Source organism: Odontesthes bonariensis, chromosome 23, assembly GCF_027942865.1.
Source record: "Odontesthes bonariensis isolate fOdoBon6 chromosome 23, fOdoBon6.hap1, whole genome shotgun sequence".
Taxonomy (NCBI): domain Eukaryota; kingdom Metazoa; phylum Chordata; class Actinopteri; order Atheriniformes; family Atherinopsidae; genus Odontesthes; species Odontesthes bonariensis.
In genome coordinates, this window is record NC_134528.1 from 31459855 (window position 1) to 31481823 (window position 21969).

At 44.7% G+C, this 21969-nt stretch overlaps 2 protein-coding genes across 5 annotated transcripts in view; both read left to right on the forward strand.

Moving 5' to 3' along the window:
- Positions 1–4620, forward strand: part of rfng (RFNG O-fucosylpeptide 3-beta-N-acetylglucosaminyltransferase) — a 33321-nt gene extending 28701 nt beyond the window's left edge. Inside the window, exon 9 of the mRNA XM_075457195.1 lies at positions 1633–4620. Within this exon, the coding sequence (XP_075313310.1) occupies positions 1633–1702 (70 nt within the window). The 3' untranslated portion in view covers positions 1703–4620. The remainder of the gene's footprint in view (positions 1–1632) is intronic.
- A 5783-nt stretch (positions 4621–10403) lies between these two features.
- dcxr (dicarbonyl/L-xylulose reductase) lies at positions 10404–20128 on the forward strand. Of its 4 annotated transcripts, none has more exons than XM_075457954.1 (9): positions 10404–10577; positions 10690–10783; positions 11336–11433; positions 11782–11936; positions 13127–13169; positions 17319–17418; positions 17565–17629; positions 18745–18862; positions 19896–20128. In XM_075457954.1, the coding sequence occupies exons 2-9, from the start codon at positions 10705–10707 to the stop codon at positions 19997–19999; spliced, it is 762 nt and encodes a 253-aa protein (XP_075314069.1). In that variant the 5' UTR covers positions 10404–10577; positions 10690–10704; the 3' UTR covers positions 20000–20128. The 4 variants fall into 4 exon arrangements, with proteins under 4 accessions (XP_075314069.1, XP_075314070.1, XP_075314071.1 ...); XM_075457955.1 differs by having other exon boundaries at positions 10404–10573; XM_075457956.1 differs by having other exon boundaries at positions 10405–10577; positions 10690–10756.
- Positions 20129–21969: the final 1841 nt, after the last annotated feature.

Below are 21969 nucleotides of genomic sequence, written 5' to 3' on the forward strand. Positions count from 1 at the left end.
GACAGAATGTGAGGAAAATAGTGAAAGAGCTGTCAGATAAAGCAGTAAAATCCAGTCAGTGGATTTGGATAAGAAGAAGCAATAGCAGCTGGGGGCCCAGCAGGGGGAGCACTTAGGGTAAACAGACTCTTGGAAGAAGCAAAGAAGAAATTCAGGATATTTAAGTGGAGGGTTTGGCCCATGTGATCCTTTTGAAATCAGGCGGCCATTTTGGGTGAGTTAGCTTTGAATGAGTGGTATGGCTTAGTTTTTGCTGGCATTTTTGCTGATTATAGGACTGTTTAGGTGAGTTTGTCTGTTGAATCTGCTAGTGTGTCTTCTAGTGTGTCTTGTCCTGCCTCCACCTCTGGCACCCTCTATATTTTCATTACCCCCTACCCGAACCAGGGTTTGAATCCCCACCCCGCTGTGACTGGTGTGCAGTTGGTGAGAGGCTGAGGTAGCTTGTGGCTGTAAAAAATGGTTGTTATGGTGTGAGGAGCAGTGATGGCTGGCATTAGGGGGGTGACTCTGGGACGCCAGTGGTCATTGGCTGTGTTCGAAACCACCTACTACATACTACATACTTGAAAACGGCATTCTCATCTATCAGACAGTATGCAGAGCGTTTACACACAGTGCACTTCACTCCTGCCCGAGCCGAAATCAGCCTGCCTGAAAAGCTGATTTCGCTTAAGCTCTAAACTCTGTAAATATATAACTTTAGCAACATTTGAAACATTTTCAGGCGAGAAAGTAGTCGTTTAGACCCCCAAGGTGTTGAAAATCTGACAAAATACCAGCTATTTTCAATTTTGTTCCCACGAATTCGGCGCTAAAGCTAGCCACAGTGAGCAACGCACTTCCGGTTATGCCGTTTTGACTGGTCTCGTCCCGTTAACGGAATTTGACCGTTCAAATGGCGATGGGCGACGTCACGTTACGTTGCATGTTGGGTAGTTTGAGTGTGACAAGTAACCTCATGATGAATACTCAACATTTCGGCGAATCTAGTATGCATCTAGTGTACATCCGGGAACTTAAAAAAGTAGGACTAGTAGGAATAGTAGGAGAAGTAGGCGGTTTCGAACACAGCCAGAGTCTAGCCTCCTGGAGGTGTCGTGGGCCCAACTAGACGAAACACTGATGAAAGGAGGTTCCCACCTGATGACCCCAATGATATGTTGGTCAGCACTGCTCACTGGTCTATATAGGGAGTATAGGGAATTATTCACTGAGTCTGGTCCTTTATTTTTTTTCTTTAGTACAAGTTTCTTGTGTTTACCTTGAATCCAGCAGTGGTTTAAAATATCTGTTTCTTGCATTCTTCAACTTTGTGACAGTTTGTTTCAACATTTATGATCAGAAGTTAAAACACAGTCATCATGAACATGTTACAGCTACATTGTTACTCCATCACATGTATTATTGCGGTGTCATTCTTCCATTACTGTGTTCATATCATAGTTATACCCATTGAGACTTCTAAATTAGTTTTATATCCTTCTAAAGGATGAGGGCTTTGTAGGTAAAAGCACTCATACATTGGCTGAAGTCATAATGGGTTACCTTCTGATGACAACTATAGGCGTACTCGCGTTCTGTTAGCACTTAAATGAGCTCTTTCCCTAACACTCTCTTCTCACCCTACAGGTTTAAGACAGTCCACTGCCTCCTGTATCCAGATGCTGAGTGGTGTCCAAAGTTCAAACCTGAGAACTGAAGCTGAATGGCACTGTGTTCCTGTCCTTCAGTGTAAGACTGCCTCACTCTGCCATATCCGGATCAAACTGCATTCAGCTGGAAACAATTTAGCCTAAGAGTCTAAGCATGCCCAAAATATTAGCAAAGGCAATGCAACAGCCCAGGTTCCTGAACTGATACGGTCTTTAAATGGAAACTGATTGAAGCTGCTAAATGTAATCTAAAGTTTAGATGAAGTTACACCTCCTTGTTCAGCTCTGTTAGTTGTATGGCAACATTTGATCTGAACTCATGTTAGGAGACCTGAAGTCTGGGGTCTGTTTCAGTGGATAATCCCATGATAATAATCCCATGCCTTTCTAACCTTGCCTCATCAGTAGCAGTGCTAACTTGTCCACTAGGCAAACTTCGCTGCATCACCTCCGCAGGAACCTTTCCCATGAGCGAGGCTGTTTTCTCTTTCATTGACCCTCTCCATATTTACGACAGGAACCAGGTCCCTCAAAAGAGTTTTTGTGGAGAAGGTTCTGCCCCACAAAAGGCCCTGGTAGGGAGGTGGTACTTTTGAGACTGCCCTAAACCTTTTAGGGTGGGGCTTGCAGAGCTCAACATTTCAGATGATTCTCAGCATTTTATTTCCTCCTACCTATCTCCGCTTTAAGATGCACCACAGCTCAAAATATGTTCCCTTAAAGCTGAACAACAGAAATAGTTGTTGCTCTTTGTAAACACAGCATTCAGACTGTCATGATTATTTTGGCAGCTCCAAAATGAATGAGGAGACGGAGCTGAGATTGAGACACGAACGCAGTAAAATAGTGTAGTGTAACATTGACAGACCCCCAAGTTTTACTATAGGTCCAGTGCAGCGGGGCCCAGATTCTGCTGAGCACTGTTGGGGCTGAGCGCCACACTTCAGCTGGCTATATTTACCCCATCTACCCAGAACGTTACAGTTCAGTGCAAATACAGCAGGCACAGGGCTGAAATCATCTTAAATTCCTGGAAAAAAGCTCCAAGCTGCTAAAGATCAGGATTCTTTTGGTCATAATCCATCTTTAGAGACCCATAGATGAACTTGTTTCTGGAGTTTCCACACCACCTGCTTCATTTCAGAGCACCGGCTTCCTACTGTCTTTATCAGTGTAACAACAATAGTTACAGAAAATAGGACAGATTACCTGATTGTACTGGCTCAGTTAAACACACACTCCTCTGGGTCCTTACCTTTGCCAATTGGTTGTCTTGTGCTTTGAAACTTGATCTTTATGTCTCATCCATAAGATGATATTAGTATGTAAAAAGCGTGTTGTATTATGTGAAACACCATACAGTATTATCATTTCCTTCTGCTCCCTTCTTTCTTTATCAGAGTGTAGTAGTTAAAGTGTAAAGAAGGGACTGAGTCCATCCACATGTCATTGTACTATTGAGCTGATACCCAAATATGAACTTTGAAATATCAATGAAAAAAATGTTGAAGGTACTTGGAAAAGGTAAGCAATACTGAGACTATAATCGTGTTTGGTCTCAAACATAAACTGAGCTGATGAAGAAGAGAGTTTGAATGTTGCCTGGCACACCTTTTATTCTGTGTGTAGCTCACATGATGCTTTCATAAACTCAGCCAAATTTCTTCTCCTTGTATTAAGTTGTTTTTATCTGGCCCATGTTTATGGTTTTGCACTGCTTGGATGTTGTCATTTCCTGTAAGTTACTGACTGTAGTTAGATGTTACAGCGTTGGTCTAAATGTTGGTGGACTACATTTTACTTTCTTTGCATCGCTGGGAGTTTTAGCTCAGCTGTAATTTCTCTCAGGAGGAGCTGCACACAGTCAGAATCAGTGGGTTGAGTTAAACATATCTAAACATAATTGTCACAGATGCAGCATGGGCACAGTCTATACACAGGCAAAAGAAGTCCATTGTCCAAGCAATTGGAATAGGTTTTGGTGGTTTATTTATCCATTGCAAGCAAACTTTCTCCAAACCTTTTCCTGCTGCTTCTTTTGCTACTCTTGCACCTCTTCTTATGGGGTCCATGAATCCTCAATAGTCCCATATTTCTATGAAAACCTAACTAAATAGGTAAACTTAACATCTTAAGTATCCTAAAGATAAATGTAAAACAAAGTGCAATTAACAAAAACTACTCCTACAGTCCTGAAATCTAGACAAATATTTTTGATCCCCAGAGGATTTGTAAATGTGTCCGTCTGCACCCAAATCAGCATGGTTCTGCTCAGCCCATTTTCATCTGGGTGGATGTAGCCCAAATGTAGTGCAAGGGCAGACTACAGACTTACTGCAATGCACTGACGGCATGACGGTCAGCCGTAAGTAGTTACGCAAACATCTAACTTAGACTGGGAGTGGATATTCATTCATGTTTTTTTAGGTTTAAGATTTTTAGGTTTTCACAAAATTGAAAGTGTTACCTGTAAGCCACAGGTTACACTTGCACATAAAAAGCAATATAATGGTGAGAGGATGAAATGTTTAGATCACCATAATAATTTGTGTCAACATCGGCAGATCTAACATCGGTACAGCCTATTTAGTCTTAAAGCACGCCTTTAGAGCTTTAGCCTTAGTTTTATTTATTAAGGTTTATTAAAGCAAAGTAAGTCCCACATTTTAAATGTTTGTGATACTGTAGAAAATGTTCTTTAAAACACTGCTACCATCCTTTTCATAAAGGAGGGTAGGTGAAACTAATTGTTCGTCTCCACCCCTTCAAATCACATAAAGCTATTTCTGCCTGTATAATATGTTTGTGTAATGCACCAGTCTACCACTTTTGCACGAAAGACTAGAATCCAAAACCATGTGTCTCACTGCAGGTCAGTGGATAAAACTAAGTGACATTTTTTGTAAACCCTGCCACTGATGTATTCTGATGTTTCAGAAAGAATAAAATCTTACTACCTTCTCAAGTTGCTGTAATACTGAGTTGTTACTACATGTTTAGTAATCAACTTGCCTATCATCAACAACAGGGACGCAGATTTTACTGAAACATGGGAGCAGACGTTGTAAAGATAAAATCCTGTGAGCCATCGGATAGCTTTAGAGTTGTAAACATGTTTGATTTAAATCACAGCTATTATTATATTTGTCGAGAAATAATAAATGTTACACAGTTCGTCGACTTGATGGAAATGCAGGATGAGAACGTTGCTAACAGCAAGTCTGCTCACAAATGATTTCTGCACCAGACCAGAACTGCCAGCGACGCAAGTGTGTAGTAAAGACACTGCAGGTTAACATGAGATGGCTCACGTCAGCGACTCATCTCTTTGAACAGCAGCTGCAGCCTGAATTTGGGAGAGATTGTCTACGGTACAAACAAATTGTCACGGTAGGTGGGTTGCACCACCCATTCCAACATCCCAACATCCCGCCATTCCAACATCCCGACATCCCAACATCCCGCCATTCCAACATCCCGCCATTCCAACATCCCGCCATCCCACCATCCCAACATCCCGCCATTCCAACATCCCGCCATTCCAACATCCCGCCATCCCAACATCCCGCCATTCCAACATCCCGCCATTCCACCATCCCGACATCCCGCCATCCCAACATCCCGCCATTTCCAACATCCCGACATTCCCAACATCCCGACATTCCAACATCCCGACATTCCAACATCCCGACATCCCAACATCCCGCCATTCCAACATCCCGACATCCCACCATTCCAACATCCCGACATCCCAACATCCCGCCATTCCAACATCCCGACATCCCAACATCCCAACATCTCACCAACCCAACATCCCACCAATCCAACATCCCGCCATCCCAACATCCCGCCATCCCAACATCCCGCCATCCCAACATCCCGCCATCCCAACATCCCGACATCCCGCCATTCCAACATCCCAACATCCCGACATCTCACCAATCCAACATCCCAACATCCCGCCATTCCGACATCCCGACATCCCGACATCCCGCCATTCCAACATCCCGCCATTCCAACATCCCGCCATTCCAACATCCCGCCATTCCAACATCTCGCCATTCCGACATCCCAACATCCCGCCATTCCAACATCCCGCCATCCCAACATCTCACCAATCCAACATCCCGCCATTCCAACATCCCGACATCCCAACATCCCGCCATTCCAACATCCCGCCATCCCGCCATCCCAACATCTCACCAATCCAACATCCCGCCATTCCAACATCCCGCCATTCCAACATCTCGCCATTCCGACATCCCAACATCCCGCCATTCCAACATCCCGCCATCCCAACATCTCACCAATCCAACATCCCGCCATTCCAACATCCCGACATCCCAACATCCCGCCATTCCAACATCCCGCCATCCCAACATCTCGACATCCCAACATCCCGCCATTCCAACATCCCGCCATTCCAACATCCCGCCATCCCAACATCCCGCCATCCCAACATCTCACCAATCCAACATCCCGACATCCCGCCATTCCAACATCCTGCCATTCCAACATCCCGCCATTCCAACATCCCGCCATTCCAACATCCCGACATCCCGCCATTCCAACATCCCGCCATTCCGACATCCCGCCATCCCGACATTCCAACATCCCGCCATTCCAACATCCCGCCATTCCAACATCTCGCCATTCCGACATCCCAACATCCCGACATCCCGCCATTCAAACATCTCGACATCCCAACATCCCGCCATTCCAACATCCCACCATCCCGACATCCCAACATCTCACCAATCCAACATCCCGACATCCCGCCATTCCAACATCTCGACATCCCAACATCTCACCAATCCAACATCCCGACATCCCGCCATTCCAACATCCCGCCATCCCAACATCCCGACATCTCACCAATCCAACATCCCGCCATTCCAACATCCCGCCATTCCAACATCCCAACATCCCGCCATTCCAACATTCCGCCATTCCAACATCCCGCCATTCCAACATCCCGACATCTCACCAATCCAACATTCCAACATCCCGCCATTCCAACATCCCGCCATCCCAACATCCCGCCATCCCAACATCCCGCCATCCCAACATCCCGCCATCCCAACATCCCGCCATCCCGACATCCCGCCATTCCAACATCCCAACATCCCGACATCTCACCAATCCAACATCCCAACATCCCGCCATTCCAACATCCCGCCATCCCGCCATCCCAACATCTCGACATCCCAACATCCCGCCATTCCAACATCCCGCCATTCCAACATCCCGCCATCCCAACATCCCGCCATCCCAACATCTCACCAATCCAACATCCCGACATCCCGCCATTCCAACATCCCGCCATCCCAACATCCCGACATCTCACCAATCCAACATCCCGCCATTCCAACATCCCGCCATTCCAACATCCCAACATCCCGCCATTCCAACATTCCGCCATTCCAACATCCCGCCATTCCAACATCCCGACATCCCGACATCTCACCAATCCAACATTCCAACATCCCGCCATTCCAACATCCCGCCATTCCAACATCCCGCCATCCCAACATCCCGCCATCCCAACATCCCGCCATCCCAACATCCCGCCATCCCGACATCCCGCCATTCCAACATCCCAACATCCCGACATCTCACCAATCCAACATCCCAACATCCCGCCATTCCAACATCCCGCCATTCCAACATCCCGCCATTCCAACATCCCGCCATTCCGCCATTCCAACATCCCGCCATTCCAACATCCCGCCATTCCGACATCCCGACATCCCAACATCCCGCCATTCCAACATCCCGCCATTCCAACATCTCGCCATTCCAACATCCCAACATCCCGCCATTCCAACATCCCGCCATCCCAACATCTCACCAATCCAACATCCCGCCATTCCAACATCCCGACATCCCAACATCCCGCCATTCCAACATCCCGCCATCCCAACATCTCACCAATCCAACATCCCGCCATTCCAACATCCCGACATCCCAACATCCCGCCATTCCAACATCCCGACATCCCGCCATTCAAACATCTCGACATCCCAACATCCCGCCATTCCAACATCCCGCCATCCCGACATCCCAACATCTCACCAATCCAACATCCCGACATCCCGCCATTCCAACATCTCGACATCCCAACATCTCACCAATCCAACATCCCGACATCCCGCCATTCCAACATCCCGCCATTCCAACATCCCGCCATCCCAACATCCCGACATCTCACCAATCCAACATCCCGACATCCCGCCATTCCGACATCCCGCCATTCCAACATCCCGCCATTCCAACATCCCGACATCCCGACATCTCACCAATCCAACATCCCAACATCCCGCCATTCCAACATCCCGACATTCCAACATCCCAACATCCCGCCATTCCAACATCCCGCCATTCCAACATCTCGCCATTCCGACATCCCAACATCCCGCCATTCCAACATCCCAACATCCCGCCATTCCAACATTCCGCCATCCCGACATCCCAACATCTCACCAATCCGCCATCCCAACATCCCGCCATTCCAACATCCCAACATCCCGCCATTCCAACATCCCGCCATTCCAACATCCCAACATCCCGCCATTCCGACATCCCGCCATTCCGCCATTCCAACATCCCGCCATTCCGACATTCCAACATCCCGCCATTCCAACATCTCGCCATTCCGACATTCCAACATCCCGACATCCCGCCATTCCAACATCTCGACATCCCAACATCCCGCCATTCCAACATCCCGACATCCCGCCATTCCAACATCTCGACATCCCGACATCCCGCCATTCCAACATCTCGACATCCCAACATCTCACCAATCCAACATCCCGACATCCCGCCATTCCAACATCCCGCCATCCCAACATCCCGACATCTCACCAATCCAACATCCCGACATCCCGCCATTCCAACATCCCGCCATTCCAACATCCCAACATCCCGCCATTCCAACATTCCGCCATTCCAACATCCCGACATCCCGCCATTCCAACATCTCGACATCCCAACATCCCGACATCCCGACATCTCACCAATCCAACATTCCAACATCCCGCCATTCCAACATCCCGCCATTCCAACATCCCGCCATTCCAACATCCCGACATTCCAACATCCCAACATCCCGCCATTCCAACATCCCGCCATTCCAACATCTCGCCATTCCAACATCCCAACATCCCGCCATTCCAACATCCCGCCATCCCGACATCCCAACATCTCACCAATCCGCCATCCCAACATCCCGCCATCCCGACATCCCGCCATTCCGACATCCCGCCATCCCGACATCCCTCCATCCCGACATCCCGCCATTCCAACATCCCGCCATTCCAACATCCCGACATTCCAACATCCCGCCATTCCGACATTCCGCCATTCCGACATCCCGACATCCCGCCATTCCAACATCTCGACATCCCAACATCCCGCCATTCCAACATCTCGACATCCCAACATCCCGCCATTCCAACATCTCACCAATCCAACATCCTGACATCCCGCCATTCCAACATCTCGACATCCCAACATCCCGCCATTCCAACATCCCGACATCCCGCCTATCCAACATTCCGACATGCAAACGTCCCATCATTCCGACATCCCGCCATTCCGACATCCCGCCCATTCCGACATTCCGACATCCCGCCATTCCGACATCCCGCCATTCCGACATCCCGCCAATCCGACATGCAAACGTCCCATCATTCCGACAAAGCTTTCCAAATAAGGAAATGTGCGTTACTCAACAGGTGAGTCCCTTCTTTCTGTTCATGCATTTTACATGTTTTAAGAGGTGTACAGATGTGATTCAGTCTTTAAAAGCGTAATTAAAGCCTCTTCCCATCTCTTTGCCTGTTATTCTTCAAAGCTTGTGATGTTTGAATGATATTAAATTGATACTGAATGATGATTTAAGGGTCAAATCTACAGTCGGAGGGGAGGATCAGGTGGATGTGGGTTTATGTGGGATTTTAAAAATAAAAATAATAGATGGCACTCAGGATAAGGGCTGTGTTGTTACTATTCACTATAAATCTGGTGTGTATTGATTTATAAAGATGCTATGTTTACAGTAAAAGTAATTGCATGAATTGATCTAAAAAAAAACACCATAAATTAATTTGTTATACAAAGAAATCTCCTTTTTCGTTCTCCACATATGGGGGGTTGGGATGTGTAAGATCTTCTTATCTGTCAGAAGCCTAGGAGGAGTTTGACAGTTCTGCAGTGCACAGTATCTTAAATGATCCTTAATATCAGTAATAGTAGTCCTTAGAAAGTATACAGTAAAAGTACTTGATAATACCCATGGTAGTAGTCCATGATGTACTTAGTCTGGCAGTATAGGTTTCATGAACTACTTATGGAAGAAACGGGTTTTATACCACAACAAAGTTAGACAAAATAGGTTCATTCTTGTTCAGTTTAAGGGACTTTGTCTATGGATTACTCGGAAAGTATACAGTAAAAATATAGTTATTGTACATTAACATGGAGTATGAGAGCTTTTTTGGTGCAAAACAAAGCAAAAAAGACAAATTACTCCAAAATGATACAGTAAAAATGTTTGATATTAACTGAGCATGCCATGTAGTCAGGGTGGTTTTAAAGTCAAACCATTGTCAGAACTTACGGACGAAAGTTATTACAGTCCAGTAAAAAATGGAATATTAGACTTTTTTCGGTGTAAAAAGAAAAGGGACACACACACGAGCTTGATTGTCCTATGTCGTCTTATTCTGAAAACCGGAAGTCATTTCGCTTGGTTCTATACTAGCGCGAGCTTTCTCAGTGGACTCGGAGCATTGGCGGAAGCTCCTTGTTACGGACACAGTTAAAATGTTCAAATGTTTTTTGAAGTGACACAAGAGTTCAGAGTCCTCCACAGAAGCGGTGCTTCCTGCTGACTGGGTTTAGGCTGCCGAGCTGTGAGTGAGTACTGCCGTGTTCCACACGTTCATACCTGGAACTGTGCAGGAGATGGAGCTGACCCGAGGCAGTCATGTGACTGAAACTATCTGTGGTGTTGTGTGTCAATCTGCAGCTCAACCAACCGACCATGGAGATTTCATTTACTGGCAAACCAGCCCTGGTCACCGGAGCAGGAAAAGGTACAGAGAGCAACTTTTTCTATCCAGGTGGGCACTCTGCAGTCCACCCGTGTCTGCCTCTCACTACTCCTCTAGTTCCAATTCAATGTTCTGCTGAGAAAACCTGCAGCCTTCTTCCACGTGCATGTTACGCTGACATTTTCGACCTACCTTTGCAGTCATATCGGCGACTGGATTCACTGAGATTTTTATATATATATATATAAAAAATCTCAGTGAATCCAGTTCTATTGTCAAAGAAACATCTATTGTGTCTGTATCTGCACCCTGAGATCATGATTTTCAGTGGGTGGATCATCTGCTGCAATGGTGTGAATGCTGATTCAGCACTTACTCTATAGAGTGCTGTTATTTATGGTATAATAACATTATCATAACTGTAAGGTCACATACAGCTGTTGAAAAATGAACAGCTTTAACTTAAAACATGGGGTGTGAGGAAGATTCTTCATTTACAAGAACAAACTGAAATCTATCAGATAAATATGACTTAAACCAGCCTAATGCAGTTCCTTTAATCCCAATAACATGTTCAAGTCTCTGTATTCTCTGTACTCTTTGGATGTTTTCTCTCCTCAGGGATTGGCAGAGCGACAGCTCTGGCTCTGGCACGCTGCGGGGCAAAGGTCACCGCGCTCACGCGCACACAGGCAGACCTGAACAGCCTCGTACAGGAGGTAGACCCCCACACACCCACCCAGTCACTCATTAACCTGTCTCTCCTCTCATATCTAAGGTGTCTTCTGTACCTTCTTGCTTTCCTACATGTGTCGGCTGTCCTCGTGCTCCTCAGCTCTCTGGCTGCTTGGGTGAATCAACAGTATTCGGTTCATTTGGGCCTTGAATGATAAACTTTTGCTGACACAACAGATCCATACATCTTCTATTTCATTTTTAAGACGGACGTGTTATTTTTTGCCGGTTGGATATTTAAGAACTTGTCCTAGTCAAAGTCATTTCTTGATTTCTGCCCCTGGATCTTTTATCAGCTGGACTGGTGCATGTTGTGTTACTTCCTCTCACAGTGTGCATCCATCTCGCCGCTCTGTGTCGACCTGGCAGACTGGGGGGCCACAGAAGCTGCCCTGCAGAACGTCGGCCCCGTCGACCTGCTGGTGAATAACGCTGCCTGTGCCAACCTGCAGCCATTTCTGGAGGTCACGCCCGACCAGTTTGACCAGTAAGGCAAATGAGATGCTTCTGTGTTCCCCATGTAAGAAGTTCCGTCAGCAAATGGTAAAAATATTCAGATTCAGACCAATTTATTCATCCCAGTGGTAAGTTTAGCTTCCCAGTAAGTGCATTCAGTTCCAACAAACACCAACCCTGCCATTTAAATGTAGAGGAGACTGTTTAGTAAAGAGAGTTCCAATAAATGGATATAATAGATTAGAGATTTCTAGAACTTTTCTAAGGTAGGAATAAGCCACTTGGACAGTTCTCATCAGGGACAGATTCTAACATCAGCTCAAAGGCTGGTGATATTCTGGGCTTACTCAGACCCAATAAGCTCTCAGATAGAAGTAAAAAAGATCTTCAATAAAAGATAAAATGACATAACAGGATATCACAGCCTTCGGCATTAAATCAATTCTTTGCTGACCCCCTGGAGAAATCAGTATGAATAATGTTCCCTTTTGGTGTGTCCCTAAAATCACTGATTAACTTCTTGGTTTTAAAAACATCCAGATTTAGGAAGTCATGGTCATATCATCCAGCTAAAGCTGGTGAGGCATTCTCCTATCCTGAATGTGAGCCTGAAGAAGGAGCATGAGAGCAGTTTCATCAGTATAACCTTTTTCAAGCGTCTGTGTAGTGAGCAAAGGGGACGGGTCCCAGCCTGTAACATCCTGTCCATTCATCTAAACCTGCTGAAACCTGTTATTAAAAAAAAAAGCTTGTTTTAAAAAAGGGTCAAATACAGCATGAGGCTGCATCTGCTTAAAGGCAGAAGAAATAAACTCAAGGCATAAGACTTATAGACTCTGAGCCAAATAAAAAGTTGTGCATCTTCAACACTGTAAGGAGTCTGATTGGACAGCTAACAGGAGTAGCAGCATATCTCTTCACCTTTTTAAAGATCTTGGTGACCAGGCCTGCATTTTGCCCCTTGGTGTTTTCAGACTTGGTGATATCACAGAGGATCTTTTCCAGGTCGAAGGTATCTGAGCATGTTCAGCTCACATTAGGAAGAGTTTGGTGAACATGTCACTGAGCTGGCCAGCACCATGATGTGGTGTCTGCTCCCACATGGCATCAGGACATGCAGACTCACTGATGTTCATCTTCTTCAGTAAAGATGTGATGATGCTGTACAAAGACTTCTGAACCAATCATGTGCTAACCTTTGATGTTTGTTCTGTTCTACAGAGCATACAGTGTGAACGTGAAAGCTGTGCTGCATGTATCTCAGGTAAGACAGGTGCAACTGGAGGAACAATTGGGATTCCAAAACCCAAGTGTTACTCTAGGAATGTTCTTGTAATCATTTTGGACCTTTGAAGGTGAATATCAGAAGTGCAGGGTTACCAATCTTCCATGCAGTAACCCAAGTTATGCAATGGTAAACCATTTAGTTTTTCTATATATTGAGCCCATTTGCTGTACAAGTGAGTTTATCAAATTACTTCAATTAAGTTATTTATTCAGCCACCCTCAGCACCGTGCAAAGGTCCTGATCCAGCCTTAATTTCCTCACATGTCCAGTTAAACAGGAAGCAGCTGCAGAGATTCACTGAAACATGTTCCAACATGAACATAAACCCAGAATCTGAGGCAGAACCAGAGTTAGTTCAGTTCTGAGCAGCTTTAAAGTGAATATCTGCAGATGTTTCCATGGTAACAGCTGCAGAGATTCACTGAAACATGTTCCAACATGAACATAAACCCAGAATCTGAGGCAGAACCAGAGTTAGTTCAGTTCTGAGCAGCTTTAAAGTGAATATCTGCAGATGTTTCCATGGTAACAGCTGCAGAGATTCACTGAAACATGTTCCAACATGAACATAAACCCAGAATCTGAGTCAGAACCAGAGTTAGTTCAGTTCTGAGCAGCTTTAAAGTGAATATCTGCAGATGTTTCCATGGTAACAGCTGCAGAGATTCACTGAAACATGTTCCAACATGAACATAAACCCAGAATCTGAGGCAGAACCAGAGTTAGTTCAGTTCTGAGCAGCTTTAAAGTGAATATCTGCAGATGTTTCCATGGTAACAGCTGCAGAGATTCACTGAAACATGTTCCAACATGAACATAAACCCAGAATCTGAGGCAGAACCAGAGTTAGTTCAGTTCTGAGCAGCTTTAAAGTGAATATCTGCTCTGAGCTCCTTTCTCCTCCAGCACAGCCTGAACCCTCTCAGACCAGCTTTCTGTCCTTTCTTTAAGGAGTCTTCAGGAATAGTTCTCCAGGCTTCTTGAAGGACATCCCAAAGCTCTTCTTTGGATGTGGGCTGCCTTTTGTTCCGTTCTCTGCCAACATGATCCCACACTGCTTCAGTAATGTTGAGCTCCGGGCTCTGGGGAGGATTCATCCCTCCATCAGACCTGCTGCCACTGATTTTCAGCCCACTTCTTGTGTCCTTTGGCACAGCTCAGCCTTTTCTCCCCGTTTCCCTTCCTGAAGAACGGCTTCTTGACAGCCACCCTTCCATGGAGCCCATTTCTGATGAGGCTTGGGCCAACAGCAGATGGATCAGCTGAAGGTCCAGATGCATCTCTCAGCTCCTGTGTCAGGTCTTTGCTGGATGTTTTCCTCTTTCTTAAGGACATCACTTTCAGATCCTGTTCATCTGCTGGAGATAGTTCTTTAGGCCTGACACTTCTTCTTCTGTCCTCCACTTGTCCAGTTTCCTCAAATGTTTTAAGGACACACTGCACACCATGCTGAGATATGCCAAGTTTTCAGCTAACAGCTCTTTGGGAATCACCTTGTTGCTGCAGAAATCCTGTTTTCTGTCTGTCACACTGTGTTATCTTTGCTGTTTTTCACACATGCAGCTAAAGAAATGGGAACAAATGATGTGTCTCTGTGACAGGCTGCTGGGAACAAAGTGCCTAAAGATCCAGTTTAAAACGGCTTCTTTGCTAAGTTGGACACAACACTGGTTCATTCCTTGAGTTAGGAGCCTTTTTCCTGCCTGAATGGTTCATAGCTCAGAGTTAAGTGGCTTAACAAAGAGAAAACACATTCCTCTGAAGATGCTCAGGTACAAGGACTGGACTGAAGATGAGGGAAGAAGCAGAAAATGTCCAAAGAAAAACTCTGAAAGAGCTTCAGGTCCAACAGATCCACATACGGATGTGGAGGAGGAGGTCCGAGCACTGACAGCCTGGTGCAGGGACAACCACCCCAACCTCAGCACCAAGAAGACAAAAGAAATCATCACTGACTTCCAGAGGTGAAGGACCACACTGCACTCAGGCTGGAGCATCAATGGGGAGGAAGTGGAGCGGATCACAAACTTTAAGTTTCTCAGACTGCACATCTCAGAGGACACCACCTGTGAACACCACCCACACCCATTAAAAAGGCTCTCCTTTTTCTGAGAACACTGAGGAGGAACGAACTGCTGAACAACTTTGATCACTGCACAATGGAGAGGGCCTGACCTATGGATGCACAGAGTGGGAAGAAACAACTGCAGCGGGTCATCACGACTGCTCAGTGGACCATTGGCTCCCAGAGGAGATGTCCTTCTCCTCCGATGGGCCACAAAGATCCGGGAAGACCCCGCCTTCCCAGGACGCTGTCTTCTCAGCAGCCTTCCCTCTGGCAGACTCAGTCATGTGAGCTGCTGCAGGACCAAACTGGCAGCTGGTTCCACAGAGAGGGGCCTGATAACTGAAGGCTCTGCCTCCCAAACTGGCAGCTGGTTCCACAGAGAGGGGCCTGATAACTGAAGGCTCTGCCTCCCAAACTGGCAGCTGGTTCCACAGAGAGGGGCCTGATAACTGAAGGCTCTGCCTCCCAAACTGGCAGCTGGTTCCACAGAGAGGGGCCTGATAACTGAAGGCTCTGCCTCCCAAACTGGCAGCTGGTTCCACAGAGAGGGGCCTGATAACTGAAGGCTCTGCCTCCCAAACTGGCAGCTGGTTCCACAGAGAGGGGCCTGATAACTGAAGGCTCTGCCTCCCAAACTGGCAGCTGGTTCCACAGAGAGGGGCCTGATAACTGAAGGCTCTGCCTCCCAAACTGGCAGCTGGTTCCACAGAGAGGGGCCTGATAACTGAAGGCTCTGCCTCCCAAACTGGCAGCTGGTTCCACAGAGAGGGGCCTGATAACTGAGAGCTCTGCCTCCCATTCTACTTTTAGAAACTCTGGGAACCTCAAGTAAACCTGCAGTTTGGGAACGAAGTGCTCTGTTAGGAAAATATCTTACAATGAGATCTTTAAGATATGATGGAGCTCGGTCATTAAGAGCTTTATATGTAAGGAGAAGAATCTTAAATTCTATTCTGAATTTAACAGGGAGCCGATGAAGAGAAGCTAAATCCAAGACTCTGGATCAGGACTCTTGCCCTGAAATGGAAGTGCTCAGTACTGTAAATAGAACTGGATTTTTGTGAAATACTTTCAGGCACCCACAATCAGTGATTCATTCAACTTGTAGAAGAATTACTGTTATTGAGAATGAATTATTGTGTGTAAATGTAAAAAGAAATAAAATACAGCTATTAATAATAATAATAATAATATATAAGTTTTATATAGTGCTTTTCCGAATGCTCAAAGACGCTTTACATAAGGAACACACAGAAAGCAGAGACAAAACGAGACATTATAAACAAAAAAACAACAGAACAAAATAAAATAAAATAAAAAACCAAACGCACTGTTACATACACTATTATTAGTCCTTGAAGCGCGGCAACAGAAGCTCTTTAACAAAAGAGAATCTTGTTCTTCTCATCACCTGATTAGAAGTGCCTTTGGTTGAATGGACACAGAGCTCAACCAACTTGGTACTCTTACCAAATGTTCCACTGTCATGCTGCCTTGTGTTTAGTTCCACTCCCTGCAACATCAGGTGGGGGACCCACAACCAGAACCTACAGTCTTAGGTTGCACTGTACAAGAATTACTGGCCAGAGGCAGTAGTTGCCAAGAGAGTCAGAGAAACTGTTGCAAGCTGAGAAGTTCAGTCAAAGATGAACTGATTTACAGAGGAGACATCGTAAAGAGAAACATGTCAAGTGTGTGCCCCAATGTCCTGTCTTGGTTCCTATTCCTCTCTATTTTTACACTATAATTGCAGAATGTGATCTTTAAATATCAAAACTGCCTGGCCAGCTAATTTGAGCTCTGTTTTATCAGTTTTACATTTACATCAGAAAAATATCCATTAGTGGCTGAAAATATGAAACAGACCAGATGTAGCAGGATAAAAGTGTGTGAGAAAGGTATTTTCTCTATATGACCTGTTCAAAAGCTCAACAAGCCCTTTAGAACCGGTCATAAAAAGTAATCAAGATGACCCTGGTTCTGAGGTCCTCTTTATGACTTCAACCTGTTAAACAGGTTTCAGTGAGAGTGAAACCCAGCTCTGTGTCTGTGGTTAGATAGTGGCTCGTGGAATGAAGGCCAGAGGATCACAAGGCTCCATCGTCAATGTGTCCAGCCAGGCTTCCCAGCGGGCCCTCAGAGATCATGCCGTTTACTGTGAGTAACAGGACAGCCAGCATCTATCCCAAGCTTCTCATCATGGTTGTCCTCTCATCGACCTATTAACAGAGGAAATGAAATGAAAGTAGCCAAATGATAGGAACAATGGTGTCTTGTGTTTCTGTCTTTGTGCCCTTGCTCAGGTGCCACTAAAGGGGCCCTGGACATGCTGACTAAAGTGATGGCACTGGAGCTGGCACCCCACCAGGTACCTGGATCACCCTTATCAAGCCTCATTTCAGGCAAAGCCCCCAGAACCAGGGCACAGCTCTAACCTATCCGTTTTCACACATGTGCAGAGCATTGTTCAGACTCTCTCCATAGTTGCACTTTACAGCATGCAGATGAGGAGATGGAGATAGGAGACCACTACTGATCACAATGAGAGATTTGAACGTACACACAGAATCTGATTGATTATTCTCCCCATAGTCTCCCATTCCCTAGCCTAGCAAGCCAGACCCGTACAGCAAAAAGCTATACAGGGAGCCCCAGAGCAAATTCCATTTGCGGCTGCTAGGGGCGTCTAGATTTCTAGGCTACCCATTCCCCATAGAGGGAAATATTTTAACCGTTTTAATAGAAGTCACACTAAAATGGTATATTTGTGAGGAAAATCCACTTTTTCTTTTTATTCTCAAGAGATGTCGTAATGCAAATGCCTCCTACCCAACTAAAAACTAAATTTAAACTATCGTCCAGATCTGTGGATTTGTTTATTCATTAATCTCTATGAATAAAATGATGCAGCACGTCTTAGTCTATACGTTCTACGCAATGCTTTTTTCTCCTCCATCATACCCACACACTGAGCCACACACATCAGGGATGATGTGGGCTCAGTGCCTTGCCAAAGGTAACCTGGGCACGTGGACTGGAGCAGCCAGGGATCAAACCACAGAACTGAATTACAGCTGCCACAGTGGACACAGCGGTGGTAAAATGAACTGAATGGGTAGTAAATATGAATCCCTGTTATGTTATAATGCAATCAATCCCACAGAACAATTCATTTAGAGTTGATGACCTGACTTTGCTTTGAACCAATAATATCTGTGATGTCTTTGGCATTGTCTTATATTTTTCTGCATCTCCATACCTCGTGGATTTCGGATTAGGAAAATATTTCTTTGCAAAACTCTCCACAATGGTTACTAATGGCAATACTACCATCTTTTTGGGATGTATTAGCCATTAGAACAGACTTTATACGATAAACTGATAGAGCCCATGTACAAACAAATGATTGATCTGAAAGATTTTCTTTGTAGATCAGTTGTTGGAATTACTTTAGCTGACCTGCCAGTGTTGTGTTGTGATCAGATCCGTGTGAACAGTGTGAACCCAACAGTGGTGATGACAGAGATGGGCCGCCTGGGTTGGAGTGACCCTGAAAAAGCTGAGGCCATGACTTCCCGCATCCCCCTGGGCCGCTTTGCAGGTCAGACCCAGCAGGCAGTGTGTATGCATGGTTCACACATTTATTTTTTCATGGAGTAGTGCTCATTTGTACAGATTGATCAATCATCAAATACACTGTTTGCAGAATTTTGAGGATTTGTTTTTATTGTTGAATAAATGCAATCTAATCTCAGTCATTCGAAAACATCATAGAACCTCAAATCTGACTGTTTACCAAAGACCTATATATATGCAAGTGTGCAGAATCATTAGATAAACTATTTTCTCTTTAGTTTTGTGTGGCAACTAATTTGTTTGGCAACTAAGAGAGTTTTCCTACCTCACGTTTATCCTCAATTCTTAGGGAAAGCGTGACAATTGGCAAACACAAAATTCTTGGACTCTGTTTAACTTGTATATGCTCCCTTTGGGTCAGATATTGCAGAACTTTAACATCAATTATCACAGTTATGCAGACGATACACAACTTTATGTGTCTCTGTCACCGGACGACTGCAGCCCAGCCGACGTACTGTGTCAGTGTCTGGAGGAAGTAAACACCTGGATGAGAGAGAATTTTCTACAATTTTAAAAGCCTGCTGATGGTTTACAAATCCCAGAACGGTTTAGGCCCAAAATGCATCTGTAATATGTTCAGAGAATATAAAGCCAGCAGAGCTGTTAGATCCAAGGACTCAGGTCAGCTGGTCCAGTCCAGAGTCCAGACTAAACATGGAGAAGCAGCATTTAGCTGTTATGCTGCAAACAAGTGGAACAAACTGCCAGTGGAGATTAAACTTTCACCAAATGGAGACATTTTTAAATCCAGGTTAAAGACATTTCTGTTCTCATGTGTCTATGCATGAAATCTGCACGATATCTGTTATCTAGACAGTTGCTTGTTTTTAAATTCATTTAAATTATTTTGTTTCTCTTTATATTCTTTTATGTATTTTAATGCTTCTTCCACTCCCTGCTGCAATGCTTTTATTTTATGTAAAGCACTTTAATTGTTTTGTACATGAAATGTGCTATACAAATAAACCTGACTTTAACTCTGTGTGTCTGTACAGAGGTGGAGGATGTGGTGAACAGTATTTTATTCCTGCTGAGTGATAAGAGCAAAATGACTAATGGAGTGACACTGCCAGTGGATGGGGGCTTCCTGGCCTGCTGACCCACCTGAGCCTGCTTCAGCATGTTTTCACCCTACTCAGAGGATAAAGAAGAACCTCCTATCTTATCACCTCACTGCGTTTTATGCACAGATCAGTGCATTTCTAAATAAACTGATTCTTTCAACCCACCCATTTGGTCTTTTTTTCATATTTGTTGATGTGGCATTCATGTAAATGTCAGTGTTCTTGCCAATTTGTTTAGGTACTTTGAAAATCAGTGCAAAGGAATGAGGCTCGTAACAACCTTTACATACACAGCTTATTTTTGGATTTTAAAACTGCTTGTAAAAATGAAGGGAGTCATTCTTTTGTGCTGGAAATTCAAGGATTTGATGCATCCATTTTCTATACCCACTTGATCCATTCAGGGTTGTGGAGAGGCTCAAGCCTTTCCCAACTGCCTTCAGCCGAAAGTGTTGGTGGTGCACGCTTGCATTCGCTGCAAGCATCAATTTTTAATCATGAACTTGAGTGGGAGAAAGCTGGATAACCTACACCTACATGTGGTCCCCACAATTCAAGGATTTCATTTGGTTTATTTTGAGTTTGTCTCAGATTGTATTTACACAATCTAATGATTATTGCTACAAAATGGCAGTTTTCATGATAGTCACCTATGTTATATGACCTGCTCAGAGAAATCTTTTCTATGGAAGTACACTGTAAGTTTTCCCATTAGCTCAAAATGAGATGTTTCATTTCCACTTGTTGTCCCACACAAAAGTTGGAAAACAAATTCAAACTGTCTTTTGTCAACACAGTTTAGCATTATTGTTCATATCTGTCAGCTGGAATTTGTTGGATTGCTTCTATGTTGTATGAGTGTAAGAGTGCTGAGGCATGATGGGTAGCTAATAATAGCTAAAAAATAAAGACATGTAGGCAAAGCAGGGCGGAAATCTGCGGGGTGGCAGAGCGACTGCACGGTTTTCATTGCTGCAGGTATACTACACACTTATTTACACTTTAATGTCTTTGCATCAGCCAGGGATAAGGCGTCATTATTGGGTTTGACTAGTCCAGGGGTCTGCAACCTGCGGGTCCTGGCTCTTTCTTCCCTCTACTGCAGCTCCCTGTGGCTTTAGAAAATAAGTAATGAGTATTTGATTTAAATCTATTCTATTTCAGTTAGTTGTTTTTTTTAATGTAATTCTAAATGAATATTTTTGTGATCTTGTAACATAAAAATAAAACGTGTTTAATTTTTTGTCGCCCAAAATATGATTCACAACCACCGATGTGCGACACCCGCTGGCACACAATTTATTGAGCTTTTCGACCCCCAGTAGGCCAACCATGGACAAATCCAAGGAAAGAAAAGTTTCTCAAGAAAACAGAATGTTTAGTGGGCAGATTTCACTGCTGACGTTTACCAGTCTGCCTAATATGTGGTGAGAAATTGGCAAACAACAAAAGGTCAAATGTTGCAAGACATTTCCAGAATAACTACACAGCCTTTGCTGAAAAATATCCGGCTGGATTTGCTGTAGGTGGATCATTTAAGCTTGGCTTTGTATTATTATTAAATACAAGGTGGTCCGTGGGTCGTTTGGTACCAGGCCGAAAGAATAAATAACTTACATTATTTTTCCATTTTATTTGTTATCAGAGTCTGAACAATGTTTAATTTGAAAAATGACCGAATTCTCTCCGTTACAGCCGTCTATGACTCACTCTTGACACGTGTCAAGATGCTTGTCTTGGTCACGTTATACATTAACGCTAATAATAAACCCACAAGCTAGCAAAATGAGTAAAAAACAGACGTCTTTGGAAAGTTTCTTTGCCATGGGGAAAAGGCCTAGTGAGGAGACAGAAGAATAGCCTATGACCACTAAGAAAAAGAAAGCTGCATTTAACAGACAATACCAGGAGACCTACTTAAAATATGGATTTATCGCGACAGGTGATTCCCACGCACCAAGCCTGCTTTGCATAATTTGGGGCGACCGGCTCTCACCTTAAAGGA